General features: G+C 41.1%; 1 protein-coding gene and 1 long non-coding RNA gene across 2 annotated transcripts in view; one reads left to right on the top strand and one right to left on the bottom strand.

Annotated features, from left to right (window-relative positions):
* The window catches only part of LOC311529684, a 62,290-nt gene that overhangs the window by 31,865 nt on the left and 8,902 nt on the right, over positions 1-21,523 (top strand). Inside the window, exons 2-3 of the long non-coding RNA XR_014713858.1 lie at positions 5,008-5,111; positions 11,379-11,409. This is a non-coding gene — a long non-coding RNA (uncharacterized lncRNA). The remainder of the gene's footprint in view (positions 1-5,007; positions 5,112-11,378; positions 11,410-21,523) is intronic.
* The window catches only part of KCNB1 (potassium voltage-gated channel subfamily B member 1), a 189,589-nt gene continuing 181,158 nt past the window's right edge, over positions 13,093-21,523 (bottom strand). The window contains exon 3 of the mRNA XM_084645846.1: positions 13,093-15,630. Coding sequence (XP_084501972.1) covers positions 13,612-15,630 — 2,019 coding nt within the window. The 3' untranslated portion in view covers positions 13,093-13,611. The remainder of the gene's footprint in view (positions 15,631-21,523) is intronic.

The raw sequence follows: 21,523 nt of genomic DNA, 5'->3' as shown, positions 1-21,523 counted from the left end.
TCTCCTTTGGGATAAGGAAGGAAAAGAAAGAAAGAAGAGTTTCCCATATTAAAAATGCATGCCTCCCACGCCAGCGAGTTCCCCCTCAGGAAAAAATTTGACAATTCTTTTTCGTTGTTGAATAATTTCAGGTTTTCATTAAAAAACAACCACCAAAAAACCCTGGGTTAAAAAAAAAATCAGTTCTTGGCAACCAAACTTTTTTCTGCACAACCAGAAAATTATGTGCGTTTCAGTTGCTAAAAGTTTTCAGGTTGTTGTTTGTCAACAAACCACTCTGCGCCAAAAAAAAAAAAAAAAAAAAAAGTAAAAAAACCCAGACATTGTCTGTGAAAATTTCAGTTCAATGAAAGAAAATTTTTTTTCCCATTGAGAAACCAGTTTGATGGAATTGCCTGCTGATCCAAAGGCCTTTGGTTGGTTTCCATGGCCGTAAGGCGAACCCAAGGATGCTGGACGTTCTGCCACTGCAGACCTCTCTTACTGCAAATGAGAAAGCTCAGTCAGAGTAAAGCCTTCCTGCTCTTCATTCCAGTTCTATGCGCCACCTCAGTCAGGGAGCAAAGGTGCATTCCAAAGAGCCTTTAATCAATGAGTCCCTGTGATGCTAAGGAGTGCGTGGTAGGGTAGAGGCGATTGAGCCAATAACAATGGCCACATGGGCTGGACTGGCTGCTTGGTTCCTCCTGCTAAATAGCTAGTTATTCCTCAAAATGGGGTCCATAGTGCTTCACTTGCATTGTACTGCAACCCCAGGCTCAGGCGCTACAGGCCAAATTCATTCCTGGTGGAAATCACATTGACTGCAGTAGTGGTTTTACACTAAGAGGGTATTTGGCCCTCGTTTAAAAGAAAAAGTAGTACACACCACTTAGGTTATTAAATGCCCCCCTGGCCTCTAGAACTCAGTATTTACCTGCTAGATGGTCTTCCTGCTGTTGCGACCCTTCCGTTGGAAAGCGTGTGCCAGGCCCTGAACCCAGATTAAATTTTTAATGCGTGATTATAATTGCATTATGCAAGACTTTACATAATACAGTCAGACCACAGACCACAGGGATTGCTGGTGGCACCATTACAAGGAGCTTTTATACACTTTAGGCTCTTTCCCCATAGACAGGCTGCCAAAACACTGTACAGCTTTTATTACCATATGTGCTGATTTCTCCCTCCCTCCCTCTGCAATAAATTATGATTAGGAGTAGCTGGCACTGAGCCACGAGTGCTTTGAAGTGGTTCAGTTCACTTGTTTCGTTATGGGTAGGGTTATGTGCTTTGCCTAGCAATAAGCTTCCAGTTTAACGATCCATTTGACAAACGTTGGTGAGTATTGGCAAGATTATCTGTTGCTTGGCTCAGGGGGCGTAACGTGTTCTCTCACGCCTTTGCACTGGTACCACCATGCCAGCACGCTGCGAGGAGCAGACTCGCCAGAGCTGCCATATGCTCACTTAACTGAAGTGTGCTGGAGAGCTGGGAAAGCTCCCGCCCCCCCCCTCCACAATCCCACGCCTCTGGTAGCCTAGTTACATTGGTCTGCCAGGCACAAACCGGGTGTCAGATATAGCCCCAGTGCAATTTAATCTCTCCATGGCGCAATGGGCGGGACAGTGACTCCTCAGGCTAACTTGCTAGTTAACATGTTTAAAAAATGGGCCTTGTATCCTCAGAGGCACCACCCTGGAGCTCAGATGTTATATCAGGAACCCTTCGTACTGCCCCAGTCTTCTAGAGCAAAGGCCCACCCTTCACAAATGAAAGGGGATCCCTCTGCGCCTCACCTTTGAAATATACAGATTCTCTGAAATGCAAGGTTCAGATCCTGGTGGGCTTGACGCAGTCCTTTGATGCAGATGATTATTGGGTGTGTAGCGGGGGAGGCAGTGTTAAGACGTCTTTACCAAGAACCCGTGCTCTTAAAGTGCCAGCAATATCTATGCAGCACAGCAGCGTAGGCTTCAGTTTACACTCTTGCAATGGCCTCAACCAACCATCCCCCCACACTGGTGTGAAGTGCGCCACGCTCTATTTGGTCACCATTCTTTACTTTACAACATCATTTAGCTAGCTCTGTTAGCTCACATGCATAGAAAGCGACCCGTTCCCTTCCCAAAAGAGCTTATAGCTAAGCACAAGACACAGGACAATGGGTCAGGAGTGGGAGGACAGTGAGACTAGTCGTGACGAGAACACGGGAGGCTGGCTTGCCTGGAGAAGTGGGTTTGAGAGAGGCGAGAGCGGGTGCTTGGCAGAGAAAGACAGGGAGAAGAAGAGGGTGCATTCTGTTTGTGCTCTATGTATGAAATATGTAAAGTGCTTTGGGTTCCCTGTAGAGCTGTGAAATCTCTTTCAATCCTGGCCAACATTCCTTTTCTCAGTGCCATTGTCTGAAGCTAGGACTGAGCTATTGCTGAGTGTGTAATGGCTGCTGGTTTTCTGCTGGGATCTAACTCCTTACTTTGTCCATTGCCTTGACATACTGTGGCAAAATTGCCACTGTACCATGCCCTCCTAGTGGCAGTACCTCAGTTTCCCCCATCTAGTTGTTGGCCTATTGGTATCACCTGAGCCTCCAGCCAAGCCAGGTAACAGATGCAACCTTTCACAGGACCTCAAAGTCCTTAATTTACAGAAAATAGCAAAACCCTCTACCCAGGGTTTCATGAAGGTTGCAGTTCTCTGATCGGCTCCTGTCTTCAGTTGGGGGTTCCAACTCAGGGATCAGTGTCCCAGGCTTCAATCATCCCACAGCCCAAGAGCAAAAGCGTCCATCTACCTCTCAGGTGGCTCGCTTCCCTGGCCTTTCTTCCAGCATCCCTTTGCTCCTTCCTTTATGAAGACTCAGTCCCTCCCTAGCAGGTCTGATCACCAACTAGGCCAAACACTCCTCTAGGTGCAGTTTGGTGGGTTAATTGGCCTCTTAGGCCACTTTAACCCTTTTTTCACGTGTGTGTGTGTGTGGGGGGAATATACTACCCATCACACATACGACATACCTAAAATATTGAGAGTGCTTTGAAAGCACCTAAGTCCTTTTGTATGTTAGCCATACGTTTGTGGCCAGCTGAGTGCATGTTGATAAACATAAGACAAGCCTGGGTAAAACTGGCCCTAACAGGACACACACAAGCAGATTGTAATGATCAATGAGCCACAAATTAAATCCGAAGTTCCACAGCCTGCTTACCACCAACAGCTCCTTTGCCTTATGCGCTTTTCAAAGTTGTTCTGGTCTTTTGTGTCAATAGACTGTAATAGGTCTGGCAGCGTTGTGGTCTAGCCTCTGGATTTTGCCAAGCAAAACAAACGATTTCGGTAAATTGGCTTTAACTAGGGTAAAAGAATACTTAGTGCTTCTTATCTTCAAGGACTTGACAAACAATCTGCCCAAACCCCACGAGATAGGCATGCTCCCAATTTGACTGATGTGGAAATTGAGGCAGAGTGAAGACTAGCATAGGATCACAAAACAAGTCAGTTCCAGAGCCCATCTCAGAGCTCAGGCATTCCTGTGCTCAGATTATTAGACAAGAAAGAAAAAAAATCAATGGGAAATGTAGCCAAATTCTGTCAGAATTTTTTTCTTGGAATCAGGGGTTTTATCTGAAATCTGTAAAATTTCTCTTGAGTCCTTAGATCTAATAATGCTAGATATTATCAGCTACTGTGATACTCAAAAGATCATTTAAAAAACTTAAGAGACTTTAAAAACAGAGGGAAGCTATTCAAAAATGCCTATGCACATAATTTGACCAGATTTGACCATTTGTGCATATATGTATCTGATTTACAAATGTGGTAGCTGCATGGATAAATTAGGTGCACAATTGTGTATGTATAGTGTACCTTTTTGCACAAAAATTGTGTATGTGGTTACTGTGAGTGCTTGTGCAGAATGGGGAAATGTATGGCCAATTCTAGTTAAAGTGTGTGCTTTCTTTTCTTTTTTCTTTTTTTTTTTTGAATTTGGTCATCAGTTAAAGTGTTTGAATTAAATAAAGCTAATTGTCTTTAGAAATCAGGAGGTCTGAAGACTCATCTTATATTGGAGTTGCATGCCAATTTAAAAAATATTAGTTTCACCAACTGAATGAAAGAAAAGTACAACTGAGTAGTGCAAAAGGCCCTTTGTTCTGATGTCTTGCACAATTTAACTAACACCCCATTATTTCATTTTCTGGGGAAGAAAAATGCAATTGCTCAATCAGAAAATCCAGGTTCTTGACCCAGTAACTATACATGCAACCTGTTTAGCCAATTTCCATATCCAGAGCTCTTCATCTGACAAACTCTGCTGTCATCCCATCTGCATGTGATCAATCCTAACATCAAGGTCAAGGCTCTCATCATTATGGTCTCCAGTCTGATATCTGTAAATACATCACTGTAGATACATTCAGAACGGAATATTGTTGGGAAGTGTTCTGTTTCACTGAGATGAGTTGTGGCTAAATTTGGTCAATGTATATTTCAATGTACAGTTCTAAAACACTTAAGCCCAGGAAGTTAGGTGCCTAAATACTTTTAAGGATCTGGGCGTTAGGGTTTGATTCAGAAAAAGCATCCTTATTCAGGTAAGCACTTATGCACACATTTAACTTCATGCATATGCTTAAGTCCCTTTGGAGTCAATGGGACATAAATACATGCACTTAAGTGCTTTCCTGAATCAGTGCCCTAGATATGGGAAAATAGGGTACTCTGTAACATCTGCTGTCAGTTACAATGGTTTCAAGTAGCCTGAATCGCTGTGCCAATTGACCATAGTTATTGTAGTGTTGGCCAGTAAATATGACCATAAAACAAACCAACCAAAGGCTCAGTTTTATCCGTACCTTTTTATTTATTTCTGCAGTAGGGGACCATTGCTTTAAAATCTGTAGACATTTGGACATATTTTACAAGACAGTACAGTTTCTGAATGTCACACATTGATCACAGTTTCATAGCACTACATGCATATAAAGACATTGATTTTTTAATTTTTTTTTAAATTATTTTTTACAGAAACAACTGGAGTGATCAATAAACTTCAACGAAGGAGGACTATTTACCAAAAAAACAAAATAAAAACAAGAACGCACCAAACCCTCCCTCTCACCTCCCAAAACGTAAGACTCTAAGTGCACTAGTGTATGGCTAATGGAACATAGTTACCCCAAAACACAAGGGTGTCGAGTAGATATTGCTCAAACGGTGAAAAAACATCTTCTGACATGCTGTCCCTTAGTGTGACCCAATCTAATAGAACAAAGAACACGTGCTGGCCGTGCTGAATCTGCTGGGGCAGCAGGACATGCATGGCAACAACTACCCTTCACTATACATTTTGGGCCTGATTTCCTAGTGCCTCCACTTTCCACAGGTATAAAATGACAAAACACGGTGTAAAGCAGTGGAGCACCAGACTTTATATTTTCTGCCCTTTCTCACTATAATTCCATCCAAATCCGCCAGGAGAGTCCCAGGAATTTTTTCCAGTTTATATTTGGTGTTAAAATACCGGCTTTACTGTTTAAATGCTTTTTAAAACCGGTACCATTTTTATTGCACTAATGTACTGGCTAGTGTATATTCCCCCCCCCCCCCAACCCTCTAATAAATATCATCAGAACTGTTCATCTGTGGCTCATAGGCCCTATATCTCTTACGGAGAGTGTGTTTGCTGACACGATGGAGGCCTGTGCTTCTGGAACAGGAAGGTATTTGTTCTATCCCTGCAGGCACTGTGAAATTCTGAATGGGTCTGATGTATAGCATAGTGAAAGACAGCTGTGACTTCCTGAAATAGTCATAAGTTTGTTACAACACGGTATGTCTTTAAGAGCATAAAGAGAAGCACACCTTTAGATGTTTTCTCTCCATTCCAGAACCACTTCACTGGACTGATTAAAAAGCAGGACTCTTCCATGTTAAAGTTGGGTACAGCAGATCAAAATCTTCTAATTCCAATAATATATAAAAAGGTTGAGATTTGGTGCAATTTAGGACCTGTGGCTGGCCTTTTAGCCTTAGGTATTAAGAATCACTCCTTATCATGGCTTCAAAGTTCAACATAATATGGAGGATCTGCCACAATGACAAACCTGCAGGGAATGTTTTATTGTGAAAGCAGCTCTGTACACCAACCGTAAAAAAGCTGGCAAGGACTGAAAAGTGTCCTATCCCTCAGGGCTCAAACCAACAGAATATAAAACAAAGCTGGTGGTCATAGGAGGCAACATGAACTCAGCAGTACTTCAGAAACAAGATAGAGGAGGATAAAAGACAAGAGACATGTCAGGGGGACAGATCAAAATTGAAATACTGTACAATAACCATGAAGTACCGCGCATAGATCAGAATTGGTGTGTCCTCACATGGTCTTAATTGCAGATTAGCAAGGAGACTGAAAGGTGTGACCCAGTAACTGACACAATATCTGTTGGTAACTACTTGTACAAATCAACAAGTCCTTGTCTAAGGCCCTGATAAATTATAAAAATATGGGGTGAAATCTAGTCCCACTGAAGTCAATGTGAGTTTTATAATTGACTTCAATGGGGCCAGGAGTTCACCCAAGACGATCTTGCACATTTAAAGAGCAATAACATAGAGTGATCATAAACCAACAAATCTGAATGAAATGATTGTCATTCTCTTTCACACACTTCCATCTAATTATTACTGCTTTTCACTTCCCCCTGCCCAGACGGTTTTCAAACAGGTGCAATGGACAGCTGTATTCCATCCCTGAGATCACACAAAGCCTTTAGTCTTCCCTAAAATATATTTGCTGGCATGTCCAAAAGATCTGAATACAGTGGGTCTTTGCTCTGAGTGCAAATTTACTTATTTTGTTTAATGCAGCATAGCTGCAGTGTTATAAGCATTCCTTTAAAATTTCAAATGTTTAGCCTTGCTCAGACCTCCAGAACATCAATATAATAGTATTACTCTCTATTTAAAAATGAAAAGTATTCTTTTCTAAGCTTATAACATGATTTATTGTGCGATGAAGCCAGAATTAAGAAAAGCAAAACTGAGCCATATTTACAGATATGAACAGTTGTGGCACCTGACCATTGGTGTCAAAGGACACTTGGTGGTGGTTTAGGTAACATCAGCAATAAAGGGGAATATGAACTTTTAGCTTTCAGAAGATTTCTTTTGTCTTGCAGAAAAAAAAACCCTTTTCTTTAAGCCCCAAAGCCTAATTATCTTGGTACATGGCTGCAAAACACATGCTGGAAATCAATCACCTTTTAATTGGTGAGATGACTGACATTTGGATGTGTTTTTTCCTAATGCAAGCGAGCTAGCAGCGGGTCAAATGTAACATTGGAATAAGCAAATACAACTTATTGCAGTGGTAAATTTGGTCCATAACATGTTGAGTAAACCAAGTATTTTATTGGTATGCCCTTTTGAAGGGCATTTTATATGACTGGAGATGTCAGATGTGCAGGGTTATTGCGTTGGCTAGTTGGAGGTGTGGCTCCCTTTCAGAAACAGAAACACATTTTCCATTCATTTATTTCCTCACGTGGTAGCTGAGCCTTGCTAATGTATAAATCATTGGCAAAGCAAACTTTGCTGGTCATTACAAGCTTGTTCCTACTGTGATTGCTGATTATTTATACATTTTCAAATGTACAGACTTCTAATTAAATCTTGTTTCAGGTTTGCTCTCTGGGGTTGCAGGCATATAGGAAAATTCCACAAAGAGACCATAGCTGTGTAAATATAGAGCTGGCCTAACAGAAGTTACTGCGCGAGAATTTCAACTCTGGAAAGAAACTGCCCATGTGCAACCAGTCGCCTCTTCTTAATTTTATGTTTAAACATTTGGACCAATTCAAAAAAGAAATATTTATGCATAGATTTAGGGTCAAAGCTATCCAGGCAAACTCCTCATTGACTTCATAGGGCCATGACATGGTATATATCAAGGCATTTGTTTTTCTCTTGTATTTTTTTTTTCATTGTAGGTGACGTAATTGGAGAGCAGCAAAATGATTAAGAAGAACTAAGTACATGGACAAATCTTTGCCTTCACCAAACCCAAATCCAGTCCCTTTCTGAAACTTGTATATTTAGGAATTTGGATAAATAAATGTTCTCCACAATTCCTGGTTTTGCCCAGGACTGAAGGTGGCAATATCAAAATACAACGATTGCTTGACCCTGCAGTCTTTACTTAGGCAAAACTCCCACTGGGCTTGGAATTTCAGTGGGAGCTTTATCTAAATAAAGAATACACCACCAGGTATTCAGGTTGGATAAGAGCCTGAACTTTCAGTTCTGGTGCTGATCTCAACTCCATCCCTAAAACTTTTGTAGTTGACTCCATCACTAATTATTATGGTGATGGTGATTTCCAAATCTAGTCCCTTCTACACACTGGGCAAGATTCTGATCTCAGCTAAATCAACGTAAATCTGGAAAAACTCCACTGAAGTCAAAGGCTGCAGTTAAGGGTTGAAATCAGTGGAGTTCCTCCAAATCTACACCATTGAACCTGAGATCACTGTCTGGCTCATTCTCTCTTTTTTTAAGAAAACACATCTTAGTTTCCGTGTACTGTCCTTGTATTTTGTTTATTTTTAAGGACAACAAGCAGGAAAATACAAATACATAATGACATCAAAGAGATCCTGTGACCTTTCACAGACCTATTTCAGGAGGGGTGTTTCTGGTGTTCTCAGAACAGAGACATAACAAAAAACACTCAGGAAATCAGCTATGTAAATGAACAACAATAGCTGCTAATATATTATTCTGTAATACAAAAAGAAGAAATTTGACTTGTTTGCCCTATTATAAATTTGCTAAAAATACAGATATATATTTATATTTTATATATATAATATTTAAAATCTGAACAGAAAAATAGACTTTTCCATACATCAGATACTTATAGAGCCAACACAATGGCAAACAGACGGTACAGAGAACATCTGTACTTTAATCAAGAATTATTTAAAGCCATATTCTGCCCAACTGGGTGATTCTAAAGCAATCTAAGCTAATGCTTGGTTCATTTTGGTTACCATAAGTGTAATAATTGATAAAATATGAGAGCTTTGCTAAAGAAATAGATATATGGGATTCTCCACCTCCACATTTTGTGGACTGAGCTATATTGTACAATGTAAATGCCATACAGTTTCCATTGTTTCATCACCTTACCCAGGAATTCTACTATTTGCTTAAAATGAGGTGTTTGAGAAGTCTGGTAAAAATGACTGGAGATAATATTATGCGGAACTTATCAACAGAGAGAACCTGGCATTAGCAACCTTGTTTTCGTAATGAGTTTTAAATATCCCAGTTATTTATTATAAACTGTACCAGCCATAATTCTGTCAAAACATAAATATACAATAGATACAAATATTAACAATACATTACAATTTTACAGAAGAGAATACTGTTTTTCATTAAAAATGTTTATCATATTAGCTGCAAGGGAAGAAAAGGCTACAGTTTATCACAGCCATAGTTGCCAAAGAGACCAACCGCGTAGGGTTTGTTTCTACGTGACGTGCACAGATTAATATTCCCCAGGCTTTTGACACAGTATGATCAGAAGGAGAATATGTGTTCCATTGGCATTCTTTCTTCTTCTTCTTTTCTCATATTGATTCTTGAATCTTTCATAAAATGTGGGTTTCACAGGAGAGTCTGTTTTTGTTTTCCCTTAAATGTACTCAGGTGAAGTTTCTAAGAAAAGGCACTGAGAAATCCACTACAATAAATTACTGTTGTTTTCCTTTGTATAAAGCTAAAAGTCAAAAAATCTTTTCCCTCCTGGTTAAGAAAACTGCACCCATTCCTTCCACATATTTTAAAGTTGTAGATTGCGTAAGAGACAAGCAAGAACCCAGACATCATGTGCACACGGTCCTTTCGATTGTGATGCTCTTTGCTGCAGTAGATAAAACTCTATCAGCTTGCTTGACGCATGGTACACAGTAAAGGACCTGAATGCCAGATATTAGCGACTGATCTGCAAACTTTAGTTTGATGCAAGAGATATTACATATTTCCCCTCCAATTTTAGAAGATTAGGGAAACATTTATCAAATGAACTGTAAAATGAAGTTGCCCTTTAAATACCTACGGGATTTGGTGAGCATTACGTTATCAAAGCACTGCCTTTTCTTCTGTAATGAGTACAGACTCTCAGTCTAGCGTAGCTTTTCATTTGACAGTAGATTTCCCAGTGCTTACATATATATATATGTCTTATGTACACACACACACACATATATATAGATATATATTTCTTATTCAGACTTTATTTCGTTAAAATAAGTTACTCATATTTCATTTTTTAACTGGGCACAAAATAAGAGCTACATCTTCACGCACAAATAAGAAAGAAATGCTCTTCAAGCATATTATATGCTTAATTGTACATTATTCTCTTTCTATAAGAAATCTATAGGACTTTGGCCATTAAGACTTAAAAGGTAGAAATTTAATGATACTTTTGACAGCCAGTTCAAAAGCGATTCAATAAAATGCTACTTTAATGGTAAGACTAAATAGATGAGATAAAGTGTGTGTCAGATTCGATCACACAAGGCAGAGAGAGGGCCTTTGGTTACAAGGAGAGTTGCACCAGTTGTTTTTATTAAAAAAATGACAATTATTGATCTATACATTTTTGTCAGTGCCATCTATAAACCAAATACATCACTTTAAATGAATGTGTGGTCAACACTACAGTGTATGGCTATATTTAAATATGATCACTTTCTTGATATGTAAAATATGACTTTTTTTTTACATGAAAGCATCAGCTTTAAAAATATTTAAATTGGAAATCACTATTATTTACTTTATAAAAAAGTTATCTTCCCTGAATTAATTTTTTTATTTAATTTTTTACATTTGTGCTGATGGCAGACATGGCTGATGACTGAAACATCGAGATTATGCCGAGACTGCTCTCTTTAAAATTTCTCGTTTCCACTCTATGGCCTAGCAAACCATAGACTCAATCAATACTTAACGCTTTATCTGCTGGAAAGTCACTTTACTTTCTAATAATTACTCAGTCTTAACAAGTATCTCAGCAACACACTACATTAGTTCCCATAAGTACACTTGTATGTACAATGGGCCAAAGCCTGAAGTCCTTAATCAGGCAAAATGCCCATTCAAATGAATGAGTTTTGTTTGAGTCAAGACTGAGTAAAAACTGACTAATGACCCTCAGGAATTGGCCCTATATAAGTGCTCTGAAGATGCTTCTGTATGGACAGGTACTTTTATTTATTTTGAGTACCTGCTGTGTAACACTTTGCATGGAATGAGGTCTGTTCTCCTGTCACTAGACTAATTCTTGAGGTCCTTACTCAGTTTGTTCTTTCTGTCTTCTCTTTCAGGAAATTTCCCAGGATTCAGCCTTATTAAGAAGTGAGTAAAAACTTTGAGGAAGGACCTCAAGCTTTAACCCAACATGAGGGGAGTAATCTGGATAATTGCTCTGCATACTGAGGGCAGAATAGATCCAAATATGTGTACAGTACTGTTCCAAGTACAGACCTAACAAAGCTATAGTTACAACCCATAACAATTCCTAAAACATACACGTGCTTATTGCTTTCATCTGTACGTGCTGCATTCATTGTTACTGATAGACAGAAGTATAATATAGAGTGGACAGACAGTTACATTCAGGACCAACCAACAGCTATTTTGTAATAGAAAGGAACAAAATGCACCAGACCCAGATAGTTTATCTTCCTAGAGACGTATTCTTTATAAAGTGACACTATGTACCAAGACCTGTTGCATGCAAATAGTTACACATCACAGCAGGTACTCATAAATATGCATCAAACTCTTATTGATATAAGTTATTTACAGTTTAGCTTTACAATAGAAACAGACAACATAAAGTGTTACTATCACAGTTATCACAGGACGGATTGTGTTTTGTTACATGTGTGTAACAAATCACAGCCATAACAGGAGGCACAAATGAAGACAGTGCTTGTTTAAAGTGCTAGATTCTTACACTCTGGTTTGTTATTCCACCTTCACACATAAAAACACCCAAAAATAAAAACAACCCCCCCCAACAGAAAGTGCTTTTTTTTTTTGAATATTACAAATGAAAGAAAAATATTTTCTACACAAGTCAAAATAACTTTATAGAAGGACAATGTTTAAAACCTAAGCTGGTTGCTGTTAGTTGCATTTGTTTAAAATGGTCATTTTTAAGAAAAAGATTGAATATTATTAAGCTGTATGACCTGATTTGCCTCTCACTTATATCTGTTTTATGCTAGTGTAACTTCATTGGTTTCAATGGAGTCACCCCTGATTTCACCATTGGAAGTGACAGCACAATCAGGCCTGTTGTGTATAATTAAATAAGTCCTGTTTTTGCATATTTAGTTAACACTTGCATATCTAGCCATTCAACATCGACTGAGTGCAAAATGCTTCAGACTGACTCGTTCCTCTCCTCCTACTTTATGAGCTAGATTGAAGCTGACCCCTAAGTGACTATGGAAGTCAGAGTGGGAGGGGTACAAGGAGCCATCACTGCCACTCTTTACACTCTGGTGTAGGGGCCAGCTGCAACACAAGGAGTCACAAGCCTAGAATGCCTGGACTCTCCAAACAGGGCAGCTCCTGGGCCCCTGCCTTCTGCACAGAACAGGCAGTATGGGGTACCGGACTCCTAGTAAGAGGGAGCATGTTACACCCTGTAAATGTGTTGAGCTCTCACTCAGGTGCATTCTCCTGCAGAGCCCTGGAAAAATTCTGGCTGAGTCAGCCAAAGCGCCCCTGGAGAGTCTTACTTCTGCACGGTCGCTTCACACTCCCCCAGTGTGGGCTGTGGCTTAGAAGCCCCTCTCTAGCCCCAGATTAGGTATTGGTTTTAGCAGTGGGCAAGTGCAAGTTTCACTACTTTCTAGGGGGCGTTTTAAATTAGATACAAGTGGTGCAACTCACCCTGATTAGATTTCAAAATAAAACATCAGGTCCTACAGTATCTGGAAGAATTAAACACACACAGGGCATATTAATAATTTATTTCTCTCGACCACTGTTATTTTAAATAGACATAAGCTTAGATTTACCCAAGTGTTCCCTGTTACCTTTAGACACTGTATCCATCAGAAAGAAAGATGCAGATGGGGGCTATCTGGAACAGCTGCCCTGAAGCAGCAAGTATTGTGTTTCTAATAACTTTATACCAACCCCAGTAATTTGTTCCGGAGTTCAAATCTGGCTGCCTTTGGTCTCTTCTATGGAAGTAACACAAATCAGATGTTAACACTTCCAAAAGGAGATCCATCGTACAAGGGGAGTGGACATATATATTTGGTCATGCTGACTTCAATGAAGGACATGAAAGGAGATCAAAGCGTGAGCAAGACTTACAATCTTTATTTTCATTGATGTTTGTAGGATGAATTGGGCAACATCCCTATAGTTGTTCCAGAGAAGGATGTTTTCATAAACCCACACCAGGCCTCCCCTCAGACTTTTAGAAACAAGTGGCTTGCTTCAGTCAAAGTTCATGCCATGCAGAAGCTCTCTTTCGTTGTGTTGACTGTAAAGACATTCCTTTTAACGTTCAACAACTTTTTGGAGCACATGTCAGATGCTTTGATCGTGGGTGTTAGCATGTCCTCCACCACCTGGCAATATATGGACCTCAGGTGAAATGTGATTTTCTAGTCTGACAGTCTCCTGATTGCCCTGGGTTTTTCCAGTGATACCTTCCATGGAGTAAATGCAGTTTTGCCCTATAAACTTCGATGAGGTGGGTAAAGCAGCACTCTCTAGATGGTTCTTCTCCATTCTATAAATGTTATCTTTTTGCTTTAGATAAGCACTGTTTGTAATATTGTACTTGGGACTTACATTTCCTGGAGGGGTTGAGTCGTAAAGCAACTGACCTTCATCATCAGTGTCAGCATCTATATATTTATGTATGCTGGCATCATGAAAGTTGAAGGCTATTGCTATCTGCTTCTCTGGCGATGTTGGGGGTGTTCTAGCACTCGCTGTTGTGTAGACAGAGGTTTCTGGACTGACTAAAGATCGATCAGAGAGTAAGGAACTGTCTGCAGCGGCAGCAGCTCCCCTGTCCTTGAGAGCATCTGGATATATTCTGAGTACATTTGATGCTGGTACTAATGTGCTGTTGCCATCTTCCATAAAGTTGACTTTCAGAGATCTTAATTTTAAAGGGTTACTGCCTTTTACGGAACTGTTGGGACTCTCTATGAAAAATGTAGAGCGATGGCTGCCTTCCGGCTTTGGGTTTATCTCCATGAACCTGGTTCCACTTCTCTCTGCCCTGATTTGCTCCTGAATTGGATTAACACCTCCTTTGCAGGGAAGTGTAGCAAGTGGACTGTGGGAGAATTTCCCAGAGTCAGGGAAATCTGTAGCACAACTTATAAAACTGTCAATGCTTGACATGCTCCTCATGTCAATGATCCCGTCAGCACGGGTGGTCAATAAAGGGACCGTAGGGCCAGGAATGGGCTCCATTTCTAGCTCTTCCTTTTGCTTTCCAGGGTGACCTGTGTTTTTAGTGTTGAGGTTTGGCTGTGACTGAGTCTTTGCCATTTTGTTGTACATGTCCTCCAACTGTTGGACATTCAGGTGCTGAGGACTGGAAGAGGACCGGGCCTTTTCTGGAGATCCTTGTTCCCTAGTTTCAAAAGATTTACTGGAGCTAGTTTCAGAGAGTGTTCTCTTGGTCCATTTCCACTTGCTGGGGGACAAATGATTGTCCTGAACTTTATCCTTTTTGCCCGTGCTTTCTCCATTTTTTTCAACCACAATATCCATCAGTTCTACACTACGGGCAAAAGCATCCTTCATATTCATGGAGACAATGCTGCCATTTCTTTTTGCTCTTTCAAGTGCTTCTCTGCGCTTGATGGCTTTCTCCTGCCTCTTCTGCTCTTTGTAGAACTCAGAGAAGTTATTTACTATGATTGGGATGGGAAGAGCAATCACCAGCACTCCAGCAATGCAGCACAACCCTCCAACTATTTTACCTAAGAGAGTTTTGGGGTAGATGTCTCCATAGCCTACTGTTGTCATAGTGATAGTTGCCCACCAGAAGGAAGCTGGGATGCTCTTGAATTTTGTATCATCCTCATCTTTTTCTGCAAAAAAAACTAAGCTGGAAAAGATCATAATGCCCATGGCCAAAAACAAGATGAGTAATCCAAGCTCATTATAGCTCCTCCTTAGTGTAAAACCCAAGGACTGTAAACCAGTTGAGTGCCTGGCAAGCTTTAGAATTCGGAGTATCCTCATGATACGAAATATCTGAACCACCCTGCGTACATTTTGGAACTGAAGTACACTTTTGTTTGATTCTGTGAGGAAGATAGTGACATAATAGGGCAAGATAGCTAGCAAATCAATAGCGTTCAGGGGGCCTTTGAAAAACTTCCATTTCTTAGGCGAGGATAGGAACCGCAAGAGGTATTCCATTGTAAACCATGCAATGCACACTGCCTCCACGTGGGCAAGCTGAGGGTTATCTGTGGTTTGTCCAAATTCATCCGTGCCTTGTAGTTCAGGAAGCGTATTAAGTGACAAGGCTATTGTAGATAATACAATGAACATGATGGAAATGATGGCCAAAATCTGCAAATAAAAGAAAAACTAGTTAGTTCATCTCAAAAGATATGCTCCAATATTTATCATCATTGTTAATAATATACAGGATATTTTCACTGACATATCTCAGGCTAATTCTGCCCTTAGTTATACAAGTACGGCTCCCATAAATGCAACATAAGAAAATATGATCTTAAAAGTGTTCACTCTGCAAACTGTTTTTAAATGTGTCTTGTATACAAAGAAGGTTGAACACAGATACTCCAAACCAGTTTGCTCATCTCTACCTATTCAAGGCACTTGTATCAGATAGCTAAACTATCTGGAGGATTGTGAGATAATTCAGAGGAGTAGCTTTGTGTTAGCCATCCACAAGGTACCCATTAAAGTCCACCTGTAGATGAGAGCCAGATTTCCATCCAGTTTGGGGATGCAATTGTGTACGCAAACTGCGTGTGTAGTAGTGCACCCCATTTAATGTACAGATAACATAATTGTGTTCATTTGGTAACTGCATGTGCATATGGCTAATAATACTCACTTGCACGTGTATGCCACACACCTCCTGGGTGTAGTGCTCTGTCCCCTCTAGTGGCACTGAAACCACTTAGAGATGAATGAATCTGCTACAGCCTTAGCTAAGGGCCATGTGGCTTTTAACTCATGCAGTAGAGGCTCATGCATTTAGCTCCAGAGGTCTCAGGTTTGATCCCACCCGCCGACAGCCGAGGTCTGTTGGCATTACACTGGCACAATTATACCATATATGCCACATTTTGAAGGACTAAAACCTATGGAAAACTGGCCTGACTGATTTGAAAGCTGATAAAACTTTCTCAAGATTTTTAAAAGAGATCTTAGAATTCCAAAATATTCCATATTTTGCTTGATCAGCTATTCGAACTCATCATCATAGCCTGGGGAGACAGCTAACTTGCCTGTGAAAATCAAATTGCACAACTTTGAGGTCATCAGGTCAGGTCCGCACCCACTTCCAGAGAGCACACCAGCCTTTAGAAACCCATTCTTGGGACAGAGTGCAATGAGAAGAAGAAAATGGCATGGGGAAAAAAAAGTCTGTTCCTGAATCACTGATTGTGAAGAGACTAGGAAGTGGTAGAGTGCTGGATTACTCTATGCTCATTACAATCTTAAGATTGTGTATCTGAGCTGTCCACCCATAGCAGTTGTATACAGGCATTAAAATAGATTACATTCACTTTTTTTTGGTTTCCCTGCTTTCAAGATCTGATGACATTTTCTTTTAACTTATTTGTGGGATGCTCTAGAGTTGACAGACTATCTGAGATCCACTTTCTCTTGGTGATGAATTAATTCTGCTGCTTGCTAACTGGGTGAGAGGATATCTTGTTTCTTGGGCTACTGGCAAAATATGGATGTGCATTTAAAACATACATATTGATGACTATTTTTTATTCATTGTGCAGCAAGGTGATCCTTTATGCTTACTTTTCTGCTGCCCTGCTTTAAAAACAACATAAAGTCAAAAGCTGCATTGGCTTAATATACCACAGTATACAATGAATTATAAAATCCCATGGCAGGACTTCAACACAATGAGTTGAAAACATGACAAAGAACTCCCTCCTTCCCTCACCCACCTCCCCCGCCAATTTGACTTGTTAGAAATGTTAGCCTTGCTGACAATGACACTGTTAAACCAGTGTCAATATGAAAGCATCAAGAACTACCATCAGGAGCATTAGAGAAAGAAACAATCACATTTTCAACTGTAAGCAGTGCAAATACCAGAGCAATCAGGATGCCCCAAGCTTTTGAACACATCCACCTGCATGGACAAGAGCTAAAATGGAACACGGTGCAACCCAAACTCTTGCTGCTGTCGCAGAAGCACCCATTTTCAATCGCACACACTGCACCTGGCTGTTATTCAAGGAGTGAAAAGTGGATCTGTTCTGCAATGCTTGGAGGCATTGCATGAGTTGGGCTGATGCAGTACACTTCAGCTGTGGTTTTGGAACAGACGTAGATTACATATGCCTTGAAAATAAACAGGTAAAAGAGACACTGCCAGGTAATTTTGGCTCAAAAATGTAAATTTCTTTGGGATTTTTTTTTTAAGTGTTAAAACATCCTTTTGTAATTTTTAAAAGTTTTCATGACTTTTTGCAAAACAATGTAATGCAAAACATTTTTTTTAAATTGGCTAAAAAAAAAATCTCCCCTGTAAATTTTGTAACCCAGGCAACTACGTGAAATGGAACAAATCAACAGAACAAATGGTGAAAAGTATATTGGATTTTTACAATTCCACCACTATCAGTAACTAAGGTATTACTGGCAACATAGGTAGGAAACGTCCCCTTTCTAAGTATTTCTTTCTACTGTTGTTAAATATCACTTTATTGTTAGAGAAATGGAAATGCATGAGTCACTAGAGACAAACTACCAATAGGAAACAGCTTAGAAGTGAATGTAAATAGGTGTGTGAACTGAGTGCCAGTCAGAGGTAATCAGGAATACAATCAAACCATGAACAACAGAAAAGAAACAAGGAATAGAAAAGAAACAAACTACCCCAACCCATACACAACTAATTTTTTGTTTTGGTGAACAAGGCAGTGACAAGTGGAGGAAAATTTCACAGAAACATTTTGATCAAAAATATTGGCACACTGAATTATCAAAAAATGAACCCTCAGTTGGCGAGAAGATAATGTCTTCAGTGTCAGCTCTGACTTGGCACTACTTGACAGATTTTAAGGCCAGAAGGGACCACTACTAAGGCCATGGCTGAACTACAGATTTTAGCTGATGCAAGTTACTTCAGTGTGCAGAAAGTGCGGTGTGCACCACGGATAGGTAGCCCCACGTGGCATGTGCTGCCATCCAGTGTGATGCCTTTTGGGAACTTTTCTCAATGTGTTGTGAGGTAGAGATGACTCTTATGGGGATCACTGAGCGCTAGGGGTCAAATTCCCAGCCTGCAACTTTCTCCATCCCATCATGCCATCTATGTCCCATAATTTCGGTGCCTTTTTTTAAAATCCCACAAAACCACACAGCACTTCTCAGTGTTCGCCATCTCTGACAGAAGCATGGAGCCCACAGAGCTCTGCACTGTTCTCATTAATGCTGCAAATACAGAATGCATAATTCTCCTGTATTTGTAGCCCTGCACGAAATACCACACCGATGGGGGAGGTGGCAACGTCTTCAAGGACAATTTGCTAAGGGACACAAAAAAATCAAGTCAAGGTGGTTTGTGGCATTCACAGAGTAGCTGCAGATGGTGAGCGCTGCTTCTAGGCCTGAGGAATGAGCACTGACTGGTGGGATTGCATCGTAATGCAGGTTTGCAATGACTAGCAGCGGCCACAGAACTTTCGCCACATTCCCGGATCTGTGCGCCAAGCTTGTCCCAGCCCTCCAGCATAGGGACACCAAAATAAGAGCTGCACTGACAGAGGAGAAGCGAGCGGCGATTACTGTGGACGCCCGAAACTCTGGATTGCTTCCGATCAGCGAGAACTCACTTTGGAGTCAGAAAATCCACTGTAGAGGCCATTGTCATGCAAGAGTTTTGGGCCAATAACGATCTCCTGCTACCCAGGACTGTGACTCTCAGCAATGTGCAGGACAGAGTGGATTGATTTACTGCAGTGGGGTTCCTGAATGGCAGCAGGTGATAGATGGCTCACATGTTCCTATTTTGGCACGGATAACCTTGCCACTGAGTACATGAACAGAGAAGGCTCCTGTTCAGTGGCTATGCAAGCATTGGTGGATCACTGGAGACACTTCACCAATATCATTGTGGACTGGGCTGGTCAAGGAAGATGCACGGTGCTTGCATCTTTAAGAATACAGAACTGTTCAGAAAGCTGCAAGCAGGGAGATCCTTTCCCAACCAGTGGATTACCATTGGCAATATTGAAATGCCAATAGTAATTCTGGGGGACCTCGCCCCTCTGGCTCATGAAGCTGCATATCAGCCACCTCACAGCACCAAGGCAAGATTTAATCTCTGACTAAGCAATTGCAGAACAACTGTTGAATGTACTTGTGGTAGATTGAAGGGACAGTGGCAGTGTTTATTCACTAGATTGGATCTGTGAGAAAAGTATCCCAATAGTTAGCTGCCTGTTGTGCCCTGGATAATATTTGTGAAGCAAAGGGTGCAAAGCTTCTGCAGAGGTGGAGCAGCTGTCTGCTGGCTTTAAACAGCCAGACACAATGGCCACTACAAGAGCCCAGCGTGGAGCTACGCAGTTGAGGGAGCACTTAACAGTCAGTCACGGTAGTGCTCTGTGCTGGAATGTTCGCTGGGCCTGGTGCGTTGGGTGCTGCTAAGAATTGTGTAGTGCTTGCTGTACATTTATAAATATGACATGACTGGGTGTTTTCTTGGAGTTATGAGTTATGTGGTACTTGTTGTACATGTCCACGTACTCTTTGCTTTGAGTACCACTGTGCATTCTGCAATACATGTGGTGAACTAGTAAAGACAATTTTATTCTCTCAAAATAGAACTTTATTGTGTGAAAAAAAAAGCAATGTGCAAAAAACCACAGGTGATGTAATGCAAACTTTTGACATAAATTAATGGAGTGGAACTTTAGAAGTGGAAAGGCAACAAGCATTTCTGTCCATTTCAGTGCACAAATGCAGCAGCTACACAGACACCAGCTGACACTTGAGAAGCAAGTGGTGATCTCACTGTGGAAGCTGTGGTTTTCCTTGCTGTTCCCCAGCACAAAGTACCAGGGATAAAGATGTGGGCCGTGATGCCATGTGGTATTTTGGGGGGCCGGGGGGGTGAGGGCAAAGGGACCAGTGACCATGAAGCTGTCTGAGGCCTGAAAAGGGAAAGGAATTCTGGGATTTTTGGATCTGTAGGTCACCAGGGTCTGCAGCATTTGGGTTTGCTGCCTGAGAAGACCCATTTCCCTCTCCTTGTCCTGCTGGGACTCCTGGACCTTTCTGCTGGCTGCCCTTTCTTTCTCCATGTTGTTGGTCATACTGGCCCCCCGACCCCTTTGTTCATGGTCTGATGCACTAGGTTGCAGGATCTCACTGAACGTGTCCTCCCTAGTACTCCTTTTTCTCCGCCTCATCAGGGTTAAGCATTCTGCAGAGGTGGTGGGGGCACTCCTCAGGGCCACCATGCCAGAAGCTGCTGATAAAAACACAGAGATGTACCACTGGATTTACAGTCACAATGTAAAGGGGAAAATAAGTTTCACACCTCCCTTCTCTTATTCCCATAAACATATTTAATAAGAAATGATTACTGAAACTTTAGCTTTGGAGGGCCTCTCCACAGCACCGGTCTCCAGCTCCCAGCCAGGTGAGTATGGCCTGCTAGAGTTAAGTGCACGGGAAGGATTTTCTGTTTCATGAAGCAATAAAATTTCAGTCCCTATTCCATGGGTGTGAGCACAGGGCAATGGCACTGAATACTGGCACTGTTTTCCACAGCCAGTGGTGATTTGAGCTAATATCTAACTCCTGAGGGCAACAAAGGCACAGAGACCACAGCTACTACTGGCATCCTGAAGCCTCCAAGCCTCAGCTGCCACTAGCCTGTTTATTGCAATGGTGTCTGGCAAACTCATTGCAGAGTGGTATGGGACAGTGTCTTTAAAGGCAGCCATCCCTATGGGAGAGGATTGCAGAGAACCTCCATGGAAGTTTCAATCAACATCTCTCAAGAGGATAAAAGGGACTTCCTTATGTACATAAAAGAAGTGCTCTGCATGCCTCCTTCCCCCAACCACCCTGCCTAATCCAACAGGGAAATGAAAAGCAGATGCCAACTCTGTTTCTGTTTCATGTTTCTGTTTGTTGTACTGCTACTTCTCCTTGTGTGAGTAAAACAATGAACAGTCAATACCCGTGTTTTGTTAACTTGGCGATGGGCTGGGTGCCCTCTTTA

This window comes from Lepidochelys olivacea, assembly GCF_965140295.1.
Source record: "Lepidochelys olivacea isolate rLepOli2 genome assembly, chromosome: 13".
Classification (NCBI taxonomy): domain Eukaryota; kingdom Metazoa; phylum Chordata; order Testudines; family Cheloniidae; genus Lepidochelys; species Lepidochelys olivacea.
The sequence above is the reverse complement of the archived record's forward strand: the minus strand, read 5'-3'. Positions and strand labels throughout refer to the sequence as shown.